The 15068-nt window shown below is 40.1% G+C and overlaps 1 protein-coding gene across 3 annotated transcripts in view; it reads right to left on the reverse strand.

The window, feature by feature from the left end:
• Nucleotides 1-203: 203 nt before the first annotated feature.
• The window catches only part of TOX (thymocyte selection associated high mobility group box), a 275711-nt gene continuing 260846 nt past the window's right edge, over nucleotides 204-15068 (reverse strand). For all 3 annotated transcript variants that reach the window (XM_030553148.1, XM_030553147.1, XM_030553149.1), the window contains 2 exons: nucleotides 2704-2855; nucleotides 204-1205 (listed from right to left, as the gene is read on the reverse strand). In XM_030553148.1, the coding sequence (XP_030409008.1) occupies nucleotides 1169-1205; nucleotides 2704-2855 (189 nt within the window). In that variant the 3' untranslated portion in view covers nucleotides 204-1168. The remainder of the gene's footprint in view (nucleotides 1206-2703; nucleotides 2856-15068) is intronic.

Genomic DNA, 15068 nt, shown 5'->3' on the forward strand with positions numbered 1-15068 from the left:
ATATCTTTTTTTCCCCCCATTTTCCACCAGCTAAAGAAATGCAGAAATAAATGTTGGGTACTTTCATCTTCTGCCAGAAAACGTAGGTTTGGCTTGATTCATGTAATTGAAAAACTAAATAAAATATTCACATCAGTTGTGAATAATTTTTTGCCAGCAAAAGTTAACACAAAGAAACTTCTTTAAAATGCTAACAAATTTACTTACAAACACCTATATTTATTATTTCATAAATAGGCGCAACAGTTCCATTAAAAAAAGATTAAATACAGACACAGTATGAAGAAACAATAATACATAGCCATATGTAAAGGTTATAATTTAGCTGTCTCCAATCTGTTTCTGCATCTAATAAAATATCAGGTAAGCATTTGGCAGTTTTATACATAAAAGGACTTAAATGATGTTTACTAACCATTACGCGTAAAGTGATTTTTTAAAAAAAAGCATTTTTAGGCAGTATAAAATAAATGTGTTTGTGCTCTTTCCCAAGACAAGTTTTTTTTTCACCCTTTTATCTATTTAATGAGACAAAGCCAATATTTTTAATTAACATCATTTGGGAACACTATTTTTTCCAAATACTTTGAAAATATAAAACTATTAGTCAGTTGTTTAAAAATGAAGTAAAAATATGAATGTTTGCCAATTTAACCCCTATTGTGAGCCAGTTTCAATTACAATTAGCTACAAAAACATTCACATTTTATACTCTAGGAGAGTGTAACATGGATGCTATTTACAAACTTGCTATGACTGCTACATCAAGCCATTTAAAAAGTCTTTAGTAGTTTCATATAAACACCCATTATGAAAACCAATGGAAAATCCAGGACTTTTATCTACAGTTGCTAAGGCAGTTACTAGCGCAGCACTTCACAGCAAAAACCAACATAAAATCTGAGTAGTCCAATTTTCCTTCAGGAAAGAAGAAAAACAATGTCCGTTAAAGGATCTCTGAGAAAAAAAATAAAATAAAATAAAAAAAGAAAGAAAGAAGCAAGACTATTTTTTTCCAGAGTGGGTGACCCACAAGCTCAAATAGTCCTAAGTGCTTAGCAACTTGTATTTTCTAATAAAATGCAGAACTGCCTTGACTGCATAAAGCAATCCATGATGAAAAGACTTCCCTGCAATCCTCAACGGAAAGGAGAGGTTTTCCAGATTTTCAGGTAAGGTACAGTGCTTTGTCCCTCTGCATGCCCCTGTTCAAAAAGAAATAGAGCAAACACTTTTTAAATCTGTCAAATTTTTATTAGTCCTACCATCTAACAATAAAGAAAAGTGTCATATTTCGGGCGTCGTTAGTTCCAGCCTCCCACTGAAGTACTGGTTGCACTGGTCTAACAAAAATAATGAAAACACTAACCATCATTTATACCTGCAGAGCACGACTGGAGAATCACCAAGTGCAGTACCTATGTGACTGAAAGAACCTCCCAACACCCAGCGAGGTAGGGAAATGTTTTGATCCCCATTTTTCAGAGAAGGAAACTGAGATGCAGAAAGATGAAGTGACTTGCTCAAGATGACACAGGAAGGTTGCGGTAGAGGCAAGCACAGAACTATTGTTCCTGGCTCCCAAGGGAGGCCTTCAGCCAAGGTTCTCTCTGTACACAGATCTCCACCTTCTTGTACAGGGGTGTGTATGATGTGAAAAGGGGCTGTTAGCGGGGAGGCGGGGAGGCATGCCAGAGGCTGGGAAGGGGCAAGCTAGGGGTCTGAGTATATTAGGCACAGTAACTACCTGCTGAAGACTGACCGGGAATCCATACAAAAGATAAGATAGCTATTAGCAACATTCCTCCTTGAATTGCCTCCCCCCCACCCACATGTCAGGGATTCTTGGAGTAGCCTGAGGAGTCTGTCATCATGGCTCCACTGGAGTTGTGCTGCATGGGATCTAGCAGAGGGTCTGAAGGGGCACCATGGTAAAGGTATAGTGCTTCTGTGCGGATGACACTGTGGGTATGTCTACACAGCAAAGAAAAACCTGTGTCTGACCTGAGCCAGCTGACTTGGGCTGGGAATGTGGGGCTGTTTCGTTGCTGTGTAGAGTTCCAGGTTTGGGCTGGAACACTTCCACCCTGCAGGGTCCTACAGCCTGGACTCCAGCCCGAGCCCAAAAATCTACATAGCAATGAAACAGCCCTGCAGATTGAGCCCAGCAAGCCTGAGTCGGGTGGCTGGAGTTTCTTTGCTGTGTAGACATACCATGTGTCTCTGTTGAATCCCCTGAGATTCATTCTTTTCTGTTCTTATACCAGGCCCATCACTATAATATCTGAGCATCATGTCACTTGTTCCACTGGGGGAAAAATTCCACCCAGTGATGGAAGAATTTGTAAGAAAATTCTATGAGGGGAGACTTGTGACATTTCCCTCTTAGCACAGCCCTGATCAAGCAGGAAGGAGTGACCTGTCCCTCCCAATCTTATCCTTTAATGATCAAATTTCAGTTCTCTGGCAAATTAAAGTTTTCCAGAAGTAAAATGCACTTATCTGAGAGCAATCTTTAACTGTATGTGTTGAGCACTTGCTTTCATACAGTAATTCAACTACTGAATAAACACAGCACCAATACAGATGCCCTTCTAAAAAAAATCAGTAGAGAAACAGGCAACAGAGCTATTTCCCACCACCTGCCAGACATTTGTGTCATAAAGGTTGCTCAACACCAGGTGGCATTCATTGGCTGCTTACCCATTACTGCAGTAGTCATTATTCCAGTCCACAGTCTGTGCTGGAGGATTTCTGCACCCTGAACGAACATACTCCATTGCTTGGGTAACAACTTGTGCAGCTGTAGATGTAGGGTTGATGATATTCTGATAATCAGGCTGAAGAGTAAATCCCTGTAAGAAAAAGGAAGCCAATACAATGTACAATAAACAAAGCAGTAGTTTAGGTGCAAAAAATCTTTAAAAAGTAGCATGTGCAGAACAAAATGTCAGAGTCCTTTTCCTTGTATTTATACTCTGAATTGGCAAAGTTAAAACAGGCAGAAAATGTGTGCGGGTGTTTTTTATTTTTTAAAAACCTTTCCTTGATTTTGGAAACAAACAAAAACAAACAAACAAACAAACAAACAAGCACAAAACGCGCCAAACTGTTAGATAACACACAGTTATAGTATGGAACTAAGAGCCATGGGACAGAATCAATTTAAAGCTAAGAGGCAACTCAATGAACTCAGGGGAAAAAAATGTCTGTTTGCTTCTTAGAGCTTGCATTTTGATTAAACTAAGGATACACTAGTAGTTAATTCCCAGAATATGCAACAGAATCTTTTTGAAGGATGCAGGCAGCAGGTGGCTGAGTGTTTTATTAGACTACACCTATTCACATATTGTTCTCTAAACCCTTTTTTTTCGTTCAGTCACAAAGGGACCATCTGCTTCTTCTTTTATTTGTATTTCTTTCTCAACTAAACAAAAATTCAACCAAAGCTTTTTAACAGTTGGGGAACTAATGTAGTGAAAGCTGTTTGAAACCAAGGCGAGGAGAAAACATGGAGGGTGGAAAGAAATGTATATTTTTAAAATGAAATATTTAGTAATTGAAAAGCAATAAAGGTTTTTGGCATATTCTTTCAATATAGTAGCGTGTTTAAATGCTGTCTTTCAAAACTAGCAGAGTTGTTAGAATTTCAAGGGCACCAGGTATTGATTTACTATACCAAGTTTATCCTAAATAAACATAAAGAATGTTTCTATAAGGTTAGAAATACTTCATAGTTTAGAACATATGAATGCAGTATGAAACCAAGCAGTAGTTGCTGGAAAAAAATGGAGACCAAACTCAGTGCTGGGGCAAGCAGCTATAATTCCTTTTGAAGTCAATAGAAAGTGCACTGCTAAAGCAAAGGCTGAATTTGGTCTGAAATATTTAGTTTGAAAATCCACTCTTTCTGGCCAGAGTTCATATATGGCACGCTTGTGACTAAATGCATGACTTTTCAGTTTTATTTGTTAGTTTGAATGGTTTGTATGTGGTTGCTTTATATACACTTTGTAGCAGGAGAGGCTGCTAGGGAGATTTATTTCCTGTTTCTGGTTTAATAACTGAGCCATGTTGTCTTTTTCAAAAAGAAAGAAAGAAAGACAGAAAGAAAGACAGAAAAAATTTGTAGTTTTTGTTAGGCCCCTCGGAATGAGGCTCCTTTAAAAACAAAATGCCATTTCCCTCTTCTAATCACTCCACTAGCTCCCGTTTTTCACTGCATTATATTCAAATTTCTTATTCTTATCTTCAAAGCCTTTTAGAGCTCTGTCCCCCCCACACTTATCATGTCCACCAATCACTCTATTTAAAATGCCTGCCTTGATCACCAACTTATCCACTTCTCCTACAACCTTCTTCGGACCTTCTTCCACACTGCCTCCTAGGCACAGTATGCCCTTCATGAATTGATTCATAAGGTCAGTACCCTTTTCTCTTTCAATTCCTTCCAGAAGACCCACTTCTTCTGTGAGGGATGCCTGCAAGAAACTGGCCAACTAATGGTAGATAGGTTGAGGGATAATGGGGTATAACTGATGTGTATCATATATATGGTTGTGTACAAAAGATATACACATTTTTGTTGTTACTCTCTCACCCTTGCTATGGAAGTTGCTTGTCTTCTTAGGCCCTGATCCTGCAAGCCAAACTGTATGGGCCAACCCCCATTACATTGTGGAGTCTTAGGCTGAAAGTTCTTCAGCTGTATGGACTTTGTCTTCCTGGATGTGAATTGGGTTAACCTAGTTGAGGCAATTACTGGAATACAAATAATGCTTCATAAGAACAAACAATAAGCGGGTTACATTCTGTGCTCTTTAACTGAGCAAAACTCCTATTGACTTTGATCAGAGTTTTGCCTGATTGAAGATCATAGAATTGGGTCTTGTAATATTATTGTCATAATTTGTATATAAAACACTAGTCTTGGGGCCATTTCTAATTCAGTCGCAAGAGGAAATTATATAAAACAGCATATTCTCAGGCATTTAGAATTACCTTTGTACCTTGGCGGTACATCCTGCTTAGTGATCTATTACCAGTCTTTATGAAGAAAACATATACACAGGACCATCCGATAGCGTTGGTAGCTCTAGCCACCTGTTTTAGAGAAGCATGAAGCTGAACAGGCCTAGAGAATCAAATATACTTTCTGTCTAAGACAGATGGTTCCTCAAGATCAGAGGGAGAGAACAACAGTACAACACTATAAACACTTGGGCTAGACTAAGGACGAATAAACATCTTCAGAGTGGAAGGATGTTCTGTAGCGAAGGCACTGATCTGGTACTGATTGGGCTCCAATTCCAGGCTCTGACCCAGAGTTCCTATGTTACCTTGGACAAGTCACTTCGGCTCCAGTTCAGCAAAGTTTGTGCACATGAATAGTCTGACACAGTTGGTGCTATTTGTACTGAAATGTAAGCATATGCTTAAGTGCTTTGTTGGATCAGAGCCTTAACCCTGCTACGCCTCAGTTCTCCCATCTGTAAAACAGGGCTAATTATTCTTCCTTTTCTGCAATCTTTGTCTGTCATGTCTATGCTGGTCTTCCCTGAAGTTTTCTACTCTCCTCAAATTAACTCCTCTCGCGTCAGCCTACCTCAGGTGAGAGTGCTCACAACAGACAACTCCAAAGATGCTCAAACAACACTCAAGCTGCACAGAGTGTTTGGATTACAGCACAGAGTCTCCAATGCATTTCTACCCTCAGCATCAGCAGCCCTTGAGCTCTGACCCACATCCCCTGATGGGTCAGCTAGTTCAAGTTTAAGGGCCTATTTAACTGGAGCTAGAGAATTTTATGTGTGGACGAGAGCAGGGTTATGGGCCCCACTTGAGTTATACTTCAGGCTAACACTGCAGTGAAGACATGCCTTTAAATTGTAAGCTCTTCGGGGGCAGGGACTGTCTCTGGCTCTGTATGTACAGCACCTGGCAAAATGGGGCACTGATCTTGGTTAAGGCTTTGTAGGGCTACTATAATACAAATGATAATTTACACGGTTGAGCACATATACACCAAAGCGAAAGATAATTTAAGAATTCCAGAACTACTGAAAATGAAGGACTAATATATGATGATCATATCCTTTATGTAAACAATACATATTTCAACCTTTTCATGTAAAGTAAGAATCCTGCAATATATATCTGCATAACACAGGAAGACAGCCTCATATTAGGCCTGTAGTAAATATTTGTGCATTATTTATGTAAGTCCTTAACACACAATGATGAAATAAAAAGTGCTCAGAAAATGAGTGCTTAGAGGTCTAATTAAACAATGTTGAATGTTTTGCATTGTAATGCTCAAGAGAAAATCACCAACTGTTTTGCAACATGCCTAGAATTTTAAATTTCATTTTCCTGTGCCAGATTGAAATAAAAATAAGGGACTTGATAAAGATTAATTTGGTGTCAGAAGGGACATTTGCTCTTTAATTAGATTTCTGTAGCCCTAGCTGTTTTGTTGCGCTATGATAGCAAGTCCTAAAAAGCCTGCAGCTGAACTAAACAGTGATCCTCATCTCCACACTTTACTGAGAACTAATTTCATTTCCTGTCTGTCTGGAGAGGTATTTTCAACAGGCATCAATGTTTTTGTCTTCACAACTGATTTATTCATCAATCTCAATGTGATTTTTTTAAACCTTTAAATTACATCCAAATCCTAAAGCATCTGTTTATTACACAAGGAAATTGAAAATCTGTCTGTGTGATATCATACAAAGATTTTTCCTTAAGGTTATAAAGGAAGTTGACAGATATTAATGATTTTTTTTCTCTTGACCTCATTCGAAGACATAGTGTAACAAAAAGGGGAAGAAATCTGGACAAATACAGCAGGCCCATGAGTTTATTTTATAAAATAGGTAGTAGAAAAAATGAGACTATTATTTCTGGCAGGCTAGGCAATTACATTGCAGTATACATTTATTTTCTTTTAAAAACCAACAACCAAAGGTATACGGAAATGAGCCGTTATTTAAAAAAAACCCAGTGTACATTAATCTTCTGCCTTTTTTCGATATACACTATACGGATTCCTGCATCCATGGGTATTAGACATTAAGAGCCTTGTTTTAGCTGCCCCCTGCATGTGTACCAAGGTGGGAAAGCAGGTGCTGTGCTGGACTAATTCCAGGAGCAATGCTAGGCTAGCCTTCCCAGTGAGGTCAAGGAGTGGCTAGGAGACAACGAGACCATGTCCCCATCCTTCTCCGCACAAGCTGACAGAGTTCAGCAAGTTTGAGAATGGGCAGTTAACAGGAGGGAGTACCAGTGTCTGTAGAGGGAGGAAGGAGGTGAATACCCTTTCAAATGGCAAACAGGCTCCTACTTCAACATGTGTTTCCTCTGACCCTCAGAGGAATTTTGGTTGATTCTGCCAGAATTCTTCACAATGCTCAAGTGAAGCCAAGTTCTTCACAATGCTCAAGTGATATCTGTGTTATAAACAGATAGCTAAGGGTTAATGTTCTTTTACCTGTAAAGGGTTAACAAAAAGTGCCCTGAAACACCTGACTAGAGGACCAATCAGGAAACAAGACTTTTTCAAATCTGGGTGGAGGGAAGTTTTGGGTGTGAGTTCTTTGTTCTTTGATTTGGTTCGGTGACTCTCTCGGCTCTGAGAGTGATCTTTCCATTTTTAGGCTTTTTAATCTTCTGTTTCCAAGTTGTAAGTACAAGGATAGTAAGACAATAGGTTTATATTGTTTTTTTGTATTTACATGTGTCTAGTTGCTGGAATGTGTTAAATTGTATTCTTTTTGGATAAGGCTGTTTATTTATTTTTTCCTTTAAGCAATTGACCCTGTATATTGTCACCTTGATACAGAGACCAATTTTATGTCCTTTTTCTTTCTTTTTATATAAAGCTTTCTTTTTAAGACCTGTTTGAGTGTTTTTCACTGGTTAAGGCTAAGAAACGAAGGGAGGGGGAAAATCTCTTTGTGTTAGATTTACTAAGCCTGACTTTGCATACCCTCTGGGTGAGGGGGGAGAGAGATTTGATATCTCGGTACTTGTGTTTCAAGGACTTGAAGCAGGGAGGGTGGAATCCCTTTGTTTGGATTCACGGAGCTTGAATCTGTATATCTCTCCAGGAACCTAGGGAGGGAACACCTGGAGGGGAAGAGGGAGAAGGGAAGTGGGTTATTTCCCTTTTAGGTGAGACTCAGGGCATCTGAGTCTTGGGGGTTCCCCAGGGAAGGTTTTGGGGAGACCAGAGTGAGCCAGACACTGGAATTCTGGCTGGTGGCAGTGATATCAGATCCAAGCTGGTAATTAAGTTTGGAGGTTTCATGCTAGCTTCTCATGTTCTGAACTCTAAGGTTCAGATCTGAGTAGGAGAGTTATGACAATCTGATCCACAGGACACAAGTAATTTTACTGATTATGGGCCAAATGTTGCCCTCTCTAATCAGTGAAAAATCCTATTAGCTTCACTGAGAGTTTTATCTGTGTGTAAAGACTGCCGAATTTGCTCCAGAAGGCCAAATTCTATCCTTAGAACTGACAGGTTCAGAGCAGATGCTGATATTAAGTAATACTGTATGCAAAGGTGTCTTCCACAGGTAAATTACATTTTACCACAAATCACCATGCTCCAGTTAATGCAGCTCTGATTCTAGAAAACTCTAGTGCTCTCAGAAAGCAAAAAAACCCATGTGAACTTTAGGAGATAGGGTCACAAAGAGCCAAAAGATGAAATACTGCATATATTATTCTCCCAAAAAACAATATAAATCCTGCTTGAGTAAATGCAAATTATAATGGACCCCTCATTCCTTTTTAATGTGCATCTACTAGGAAGATGTGTAGATGTATGTCTGCACCAGTTGTAATAATAATAAAACGATTAAAAAGCCGATATGATCATTCATAGGTGCTGAATCTGTGGGTGCTTTGCGGCTGGAGCACCCAGGGAAAAAAATAGTGGGTGCTCAGCACTCACCAGCAGCTCCATGGATCAGTCCCTCTCCTTCCACATCTACTGGCCACTGGCGGGCCTGCTGATTAGCGCCTCCCCCTCCCTCCAAGCGCCTTCTGCTCACTGCAATCAGCTGTTTAGCAGTTTGCAGGAGATGCTGGAGGGGAGGAGGAGGAGCGGGGGCAGGAAGAGGCAGGGGGAGGGGGTGGAACAGGTCGGGGCAGGGGTGGGAAAAGGTGGGGCGAGGAGGATGGGGCAGGAAGAGGTGGAGCATGGTGGAGGTTTTGGGGAAGGGGTGGAACGGGATTGGGGTCTGGGGCAGAGTGGGGCTTGAGCACCCCCCAGGAACAGGGGAAGTCTGTGCCTCTGTGATCATGATATGATAGTGATAAACCAGCATTGTTTTTGTAAAAGGAAAATCATGCCTCTCTAATCTACTAGAATTCTTCGAGTATGTCAACAGCTGATAAAGGAGAATCTGTTAAATAATGTATTTGTACTTTGAATAAACCTTTGACAAAGTTCCTCACCAAAAAGTATAAGAAAACTCTGGCAAGAAGTCATGGGGTGAGAAGTAAAGCACTGTCAAAGAACAAAAGTTAAGAGTAGGAATAAATGGTCAATTTCCACATAGCAAAAGGTTATCAAAGGAGCACCTCCAGGATCTGCACTATGATTAGTGTTGTTTAATATAGTATTAATAATCTGGAAAAAAAGAGTGAAGTATGAGGTGGTCTACCGTGCAGATGATAACAATTATTTAGGTTAGTCAAGACTAGAGAAGACTGAAGAATTTCTACGAGATCTATCAGTGCTTGATGTACAAGCAATGTGGTAATAGATTAAATTCACTTTGACCTATGCAAGTTACAAGACATTAGAAGGGATCATTTGAATTACTTGTACATATTAATGGATTTTAAATTAACTACAACCACTCAGGAAAAAGAGCTGACCATCCGTATGGACAGCTGGATGTAAACACATGTTCACTGTGCAGTGTTGTGGTGAATAAAGAAAAAAAAAATTTTAGGATGTATAAAGACTGGGATAGAAAATATTGAAAATATTATAGTCATTCTCTACATCGATGGAATGGTCTCACCTGGACTACTGTGTTCCATTCTAGTCACCCCATCTCAGCTATGATATAGCAGAAATAGAAGGGTGTTGGGGAAGCACAATGAAAATAATCAGGGGCAATAAAACAACTGTATATGAGGAGAAACTGAAAAGGCTGAGACTGTTTAGTTCAGAGTGGAGATGAATAAGAAGAGGTATAACAATAATGAATGCTATACAGGAGTTAACTCAGGCAGTCCTATCCACTTGCTTATAATACTAGAATGAGAGAACCTTCAATGAAACTCAAATACAACAAATTAAAAATTGATAAAGGATTTTGTTTTTTCCAATAGTGTAAAACTAACATAGGAAACTCTTTTGTACAAGATATCATTGCAACTAAGAGTTTGGAATAAATACATAAATAAAAAGCAGATATTTTGGTATGGATAATGAGAGCACACACAGTTGTATTAGGTAGGATAAAAACATTAAGCATATTAAATTTCAGTCTTTCACATCAAAAGCCAACCACTAATTCTAGGCTGTTAGGAAAATACTTCCCTGTCACCATCAGAATTATGACTCCCTCAATGACCTCCAACTTGTAGCAGAGATCCCAATAAGTCAGATATATATCAGAACTTCAGACTCTCTCCATGTATTTGCAGGAGAACCTACAGATGGGTTTCATCTGCCCATCCACATCTCCGGCAAGTGCCCCAATCTTTTTTGCCAAGAAGATGGATGACTCATAGTGGCCTTGTATCGATTATGGGGCCTCAACAAAGTAACCATATGAAACTGCTCCCCCCATAAGCAAACTCAGATTGGATACATGCAGCTCACATTTCACTAAGCTAGGCCTGCAGAGGCTATAACCTGGTGTTTGTGTGCAAGGGAGATGAATGGAAGATTGGCTTTCATACTCAATATGGTCACTATGAATATCTGGTCATGCCCATGCAATGCTCCAGCAACTTTTCAACACTTTATGAATGAGATATTTTGGGATATACTGGACCAATCTGTCATTTCTTACCTTGATGACCCTCATTTCTTCTGAGGACCAAGTTCTTCAGGACCAGCAAATGGGCGGCATTCTTGAAAGACTATGCCAGAATCACCTATGTATCAAGCTGGAGAAATGTGCATGTGACTGGGACATCCTTGAATTTCTCGGGTATATTATCTCATCCAACAGACTGGCAATGGAACCCCACAAAGTGGCAGTCAGCATGGAATGGACATCACCAAAGGATGCACACAGAATCCAATACTTCTTGGCTTTTGTTAACTTCTACAACTGATTAGGACAGCTTTAAACTAGGAATTGGGGGGAGATTGTTGGGAGACGTCCAGGTAATCTCCACACCGGATTTTAACATTGAGAGGGAAGAAAATGAAGTAAGAAAGGATACAGCTGTGGGTAGGAGGAAGGGTAGTGTAGATACCATTCTAATAGGTGATACTGGCGGTAGAACGTCTGGGCCTAATCGGGTAAAGAATGTGAGCGAAGCTAAGCAGCAAAAATTAAGATGTTTGTACACCAATGGAAGAAGCCTAGGTAATAAAATAGAGGAACTAGAGTTACTGGTGCAGAATGTAAAACCGGCTATTATAGGGATAACAGAAACATGGTGGAATAGCAGTCATGACTGCAGTACAGATACTGAAGGGCATGTTCTGTTTAGGAAAGACAGAAATAAAGGCAAAGGTGGTGGAGTAGCATTGTATATCAGTGATGAGATCGACTGTAAAGATATAAGAAAGGATGGAATGGATAAGACAGAGTCTGTGTGGGCAAAAATCACACTGGGGAAGAGAGCTACTAGAGCCTCCCCTGAGATAGTGCTTGGGGTGTGCTACAGACCGCCGGGATCTGATCTGGATATGGATAGAGACTTCTTTAATGTTCCTAATGAAGTAAACACTAATGGGAATTGTGTGATCATGAGAGGCTTTAACTTTCCAGATATAGACTGGAAGACAAGAGCTAGTAATAGTAATAGGGCTCAGATTTTCCTAGATGCCATAGCTGATGGATTCCTTCACCAAGTAGTTGCTGAATCAACAAGAGGGGATGCCATTTTAGATTTGGTTTTGGTGAGTAGTGAGGACCTCATAGAAGAAATGGTTGTGGGGGACAACCTTGGTTTGAGCTATCATGAGTTAATTCAGTTTAAACTAAATGGAAAGATAAACAAAAATAGATCAGTGACTAGGGTTTTTGATTTCAGAAGGGCTAACTTTAAAAAATTAAGGATTTTAGTTAGGGAAGTGGATTGGACTGAAGGACTTGTGGATCTAAAGGTGGAGGAGGCCTGGCATTACTTCAAGTCAAAGTTGCGGAAACTATCAGAAGCCTGCATCCCAAGAAAGGAGAAGAATTCATAGGCAGGAGTTGTAGACCAAGCTGGATGAGCAAGCATCTCAGAGAGGTGATTAAGAAAAAGCAGAAAGCCTACAAGCAGTGGAAGATGGGAGGGATCAGCAAGGAAAGCTACCTTATTGAGGTCAGAACATGTAGGGATAAAGTGAGAAAGGCCAAAAGCCATGTAGAGTTGGACCTTGCAAAGGAAATTAAAACCAATAGTAAAAGCTTCTGTAGCCATATAAATAAGAAGAAAACCAAGAAAGAAGAAGTGAGACCGCTAAACACGGAGGATGGAGTGGACGTTAAGGATCATCTAGGCATGGCCCAATATCTAAACAAATACTTTGTCTCAATCTTTAATAAGGAGCTTAGGGATAATGGTAGGATGACAAATGGGAATGAGGATATGGAGGTAGATATTACCATATCCGAGGTAGAAGCCAAACTTGAACAGCTTAATGGGACTAAATCGGGGGGGGCCCAGATAATCTTCATCCAAGAATATTAAAGGAACTGGCACATGAAATTCCAAGCCCATTAGCAAGAATTTTTTAATGAATCTATAAACTCAGGGGTTGTACTGTATGACTGGAGAATTGCTAACATAGTTCCTATTTTTAAGAAAGGAAAAAAAGATGATCCGGGCAACTACAGGCCTGTTAGTTTGACATCTGTAGTATGCAAGATCTTGGAAAAATTTTTGAAAGAGAAAGTGGTTAAGGACATTGAGGTCAATGGTAATTGAGACAAAATACAACATGGTTTTACAAAAGGTAGATCATGCCAAACCAACCTGATCTCCTTCTTTGAGAAGGTAACAGACTTCTTAGACAAAGGAAATGCAGTGGATCTAATTTACCTCAATTTCAGTAAGGCATTTGATACGGTTCCACATGGGGAATTATTAGCTAAATTGGAAAAGATGGGAATCAATATGAATATTGAAGGGTGGAAACTGGTTAAAGGGGAGACTACAACGGGTCATACTGAAAGGCGAACTGTCAGGCTGGAGGGAGGTTACCAGTGGAGTTCCTCAGGGATCGGTTTTAGGACCAATCTCATTTAATCTTTTTATTACTGACCTTGGCACAAAAAGTGGGAATGTGCTAATAAAGTTTGCGGATGACACAAAGCTGGGAGGTATTGCCAATACAGAGAAGGACCGAGATATCATACAGGAATATCTGGATGACCTTGTAAACTAGAGTAATAATAATAGGATGAAATTTAATAGTGAAAAGTGCAAGGTCATGCATTTAGGGATTAATAACAAGAATTATTGTTATAAGCTGGGCACACGAATCAGTTGGAAGTAACAGAGGAGGAGAAGGACCTCGGAGTATTGGTTGATCACAGGATGACTATGAGCCGCCAATGTGATATGGCCGTGAAAAAAGCTAATGTGGTCTTGGGATGCATCAGGTGAGGTATTTCCAGTAGAGATAAGGAGATGTTAGTACTGTTATACAAGGAACTGTTGAAACCTCATCAGGAATACTGTGTGCAGTTCTGGTCTCCCATATTTAAGAAGGATGAATTCAAACTGGAACAGGTACAAAGAGGGGCTACTAGGAAGTACTGAGGAATGGAAAACCTGTCTTATGAAAAGGAGACTCAAAGAGCTTGGCTTGTTTAGCCTAACCAAAAGAATAAATACCAGGGAGGGAGAGGAATTATTTAAGCTCAGTACCAATGTGGACACAAGAACAAATGGATATAAACTGACCATCAGGAAGTTTGGACTTGAAATTAGATGAAGGTTTCTAACCATTAGAGGAGTGAAGTTCTGGAACAGCCTTCCAAGGGGAGTAGTGGAGCCAAAAGACATATCTGGCTTCAAGAATAAGCTTGATAAGTTTATGGAGGGGATGGTATAATGGGATAGCCTAATTTTGGCAATTAATTGGTCTTTTACTATTAGCGGTAAATATGCCCAATGGCTTGTGATGGGATGTTAGATGGGGTGGGATCTGAGTTACTGCAGAGAATTCTTTCCAGGGTATCTGGCTAGTGAGTCTTACCCACAATCTCAGGGTTTAGCTGATCACCATATCTGGGATTGGGAAGCAATTTTCCTCCAGGGCAGATTGGCTGAGGCCCTGGGGTTTTTTTGCCTTCCTCTGCAGCGTGGGGCACGGCTCACTTGCTGGAAGATTCTCTGCATATTAAAGTCTTTAAACCATAATTTGAGGACTTCAATGGCTCAGACACTGGTCTGATACAGGAGTGAGTGGATGAGATTCTGTGGCCTGCATTGTGCAGGAGGTCGGACTAGACGACATAATGGTCCCTTCTGACCTTAAAGTCTATGATTCTATGTTTTATCCCAGGATTCTCTGTGTTGGCTGCTCTTCTCACAGCCCTACTGCGGAAAGGAATTCGATTTGTATGATCCCCAGAAACTCAGGTTGCTTTTGATAATCTGAAGCAGAGATTCATCAACAGTTCCCGTCCGGATTCACCCAGACCCTGCCACACTGTTTATGGTGGAGGCAAATGCTTTGAACATTGTGCTAGGGACAGTTGTAGCTCAATCCGATGCTCCCGAAGAGTGGCTTCACCCATGCATATTTTACTCACGAAAACTCACTCCTGCTGAGGGGAAATATGACATCCTGGACAAATAACTGCTGGCCATCAAAATGGATTTCAAAGAATGGAGCCACCTTCTGGAGGAGGCTAGATTTC

This window comes from Gopherus evgoodei, chromosome 2 (assembly GCF_007399415.2).
Source record: "Gopherus evgoodei ecotype Sinaloan lineage chromosome 2, rGopEvg1_v1.p, whole genome shotgun sequence".
Taxonomy (NCBI): Eukaryota; Metazoa; Chordata; order Testudines; family Testudinidae; genus Gopherus; species Gopherus evgoodei.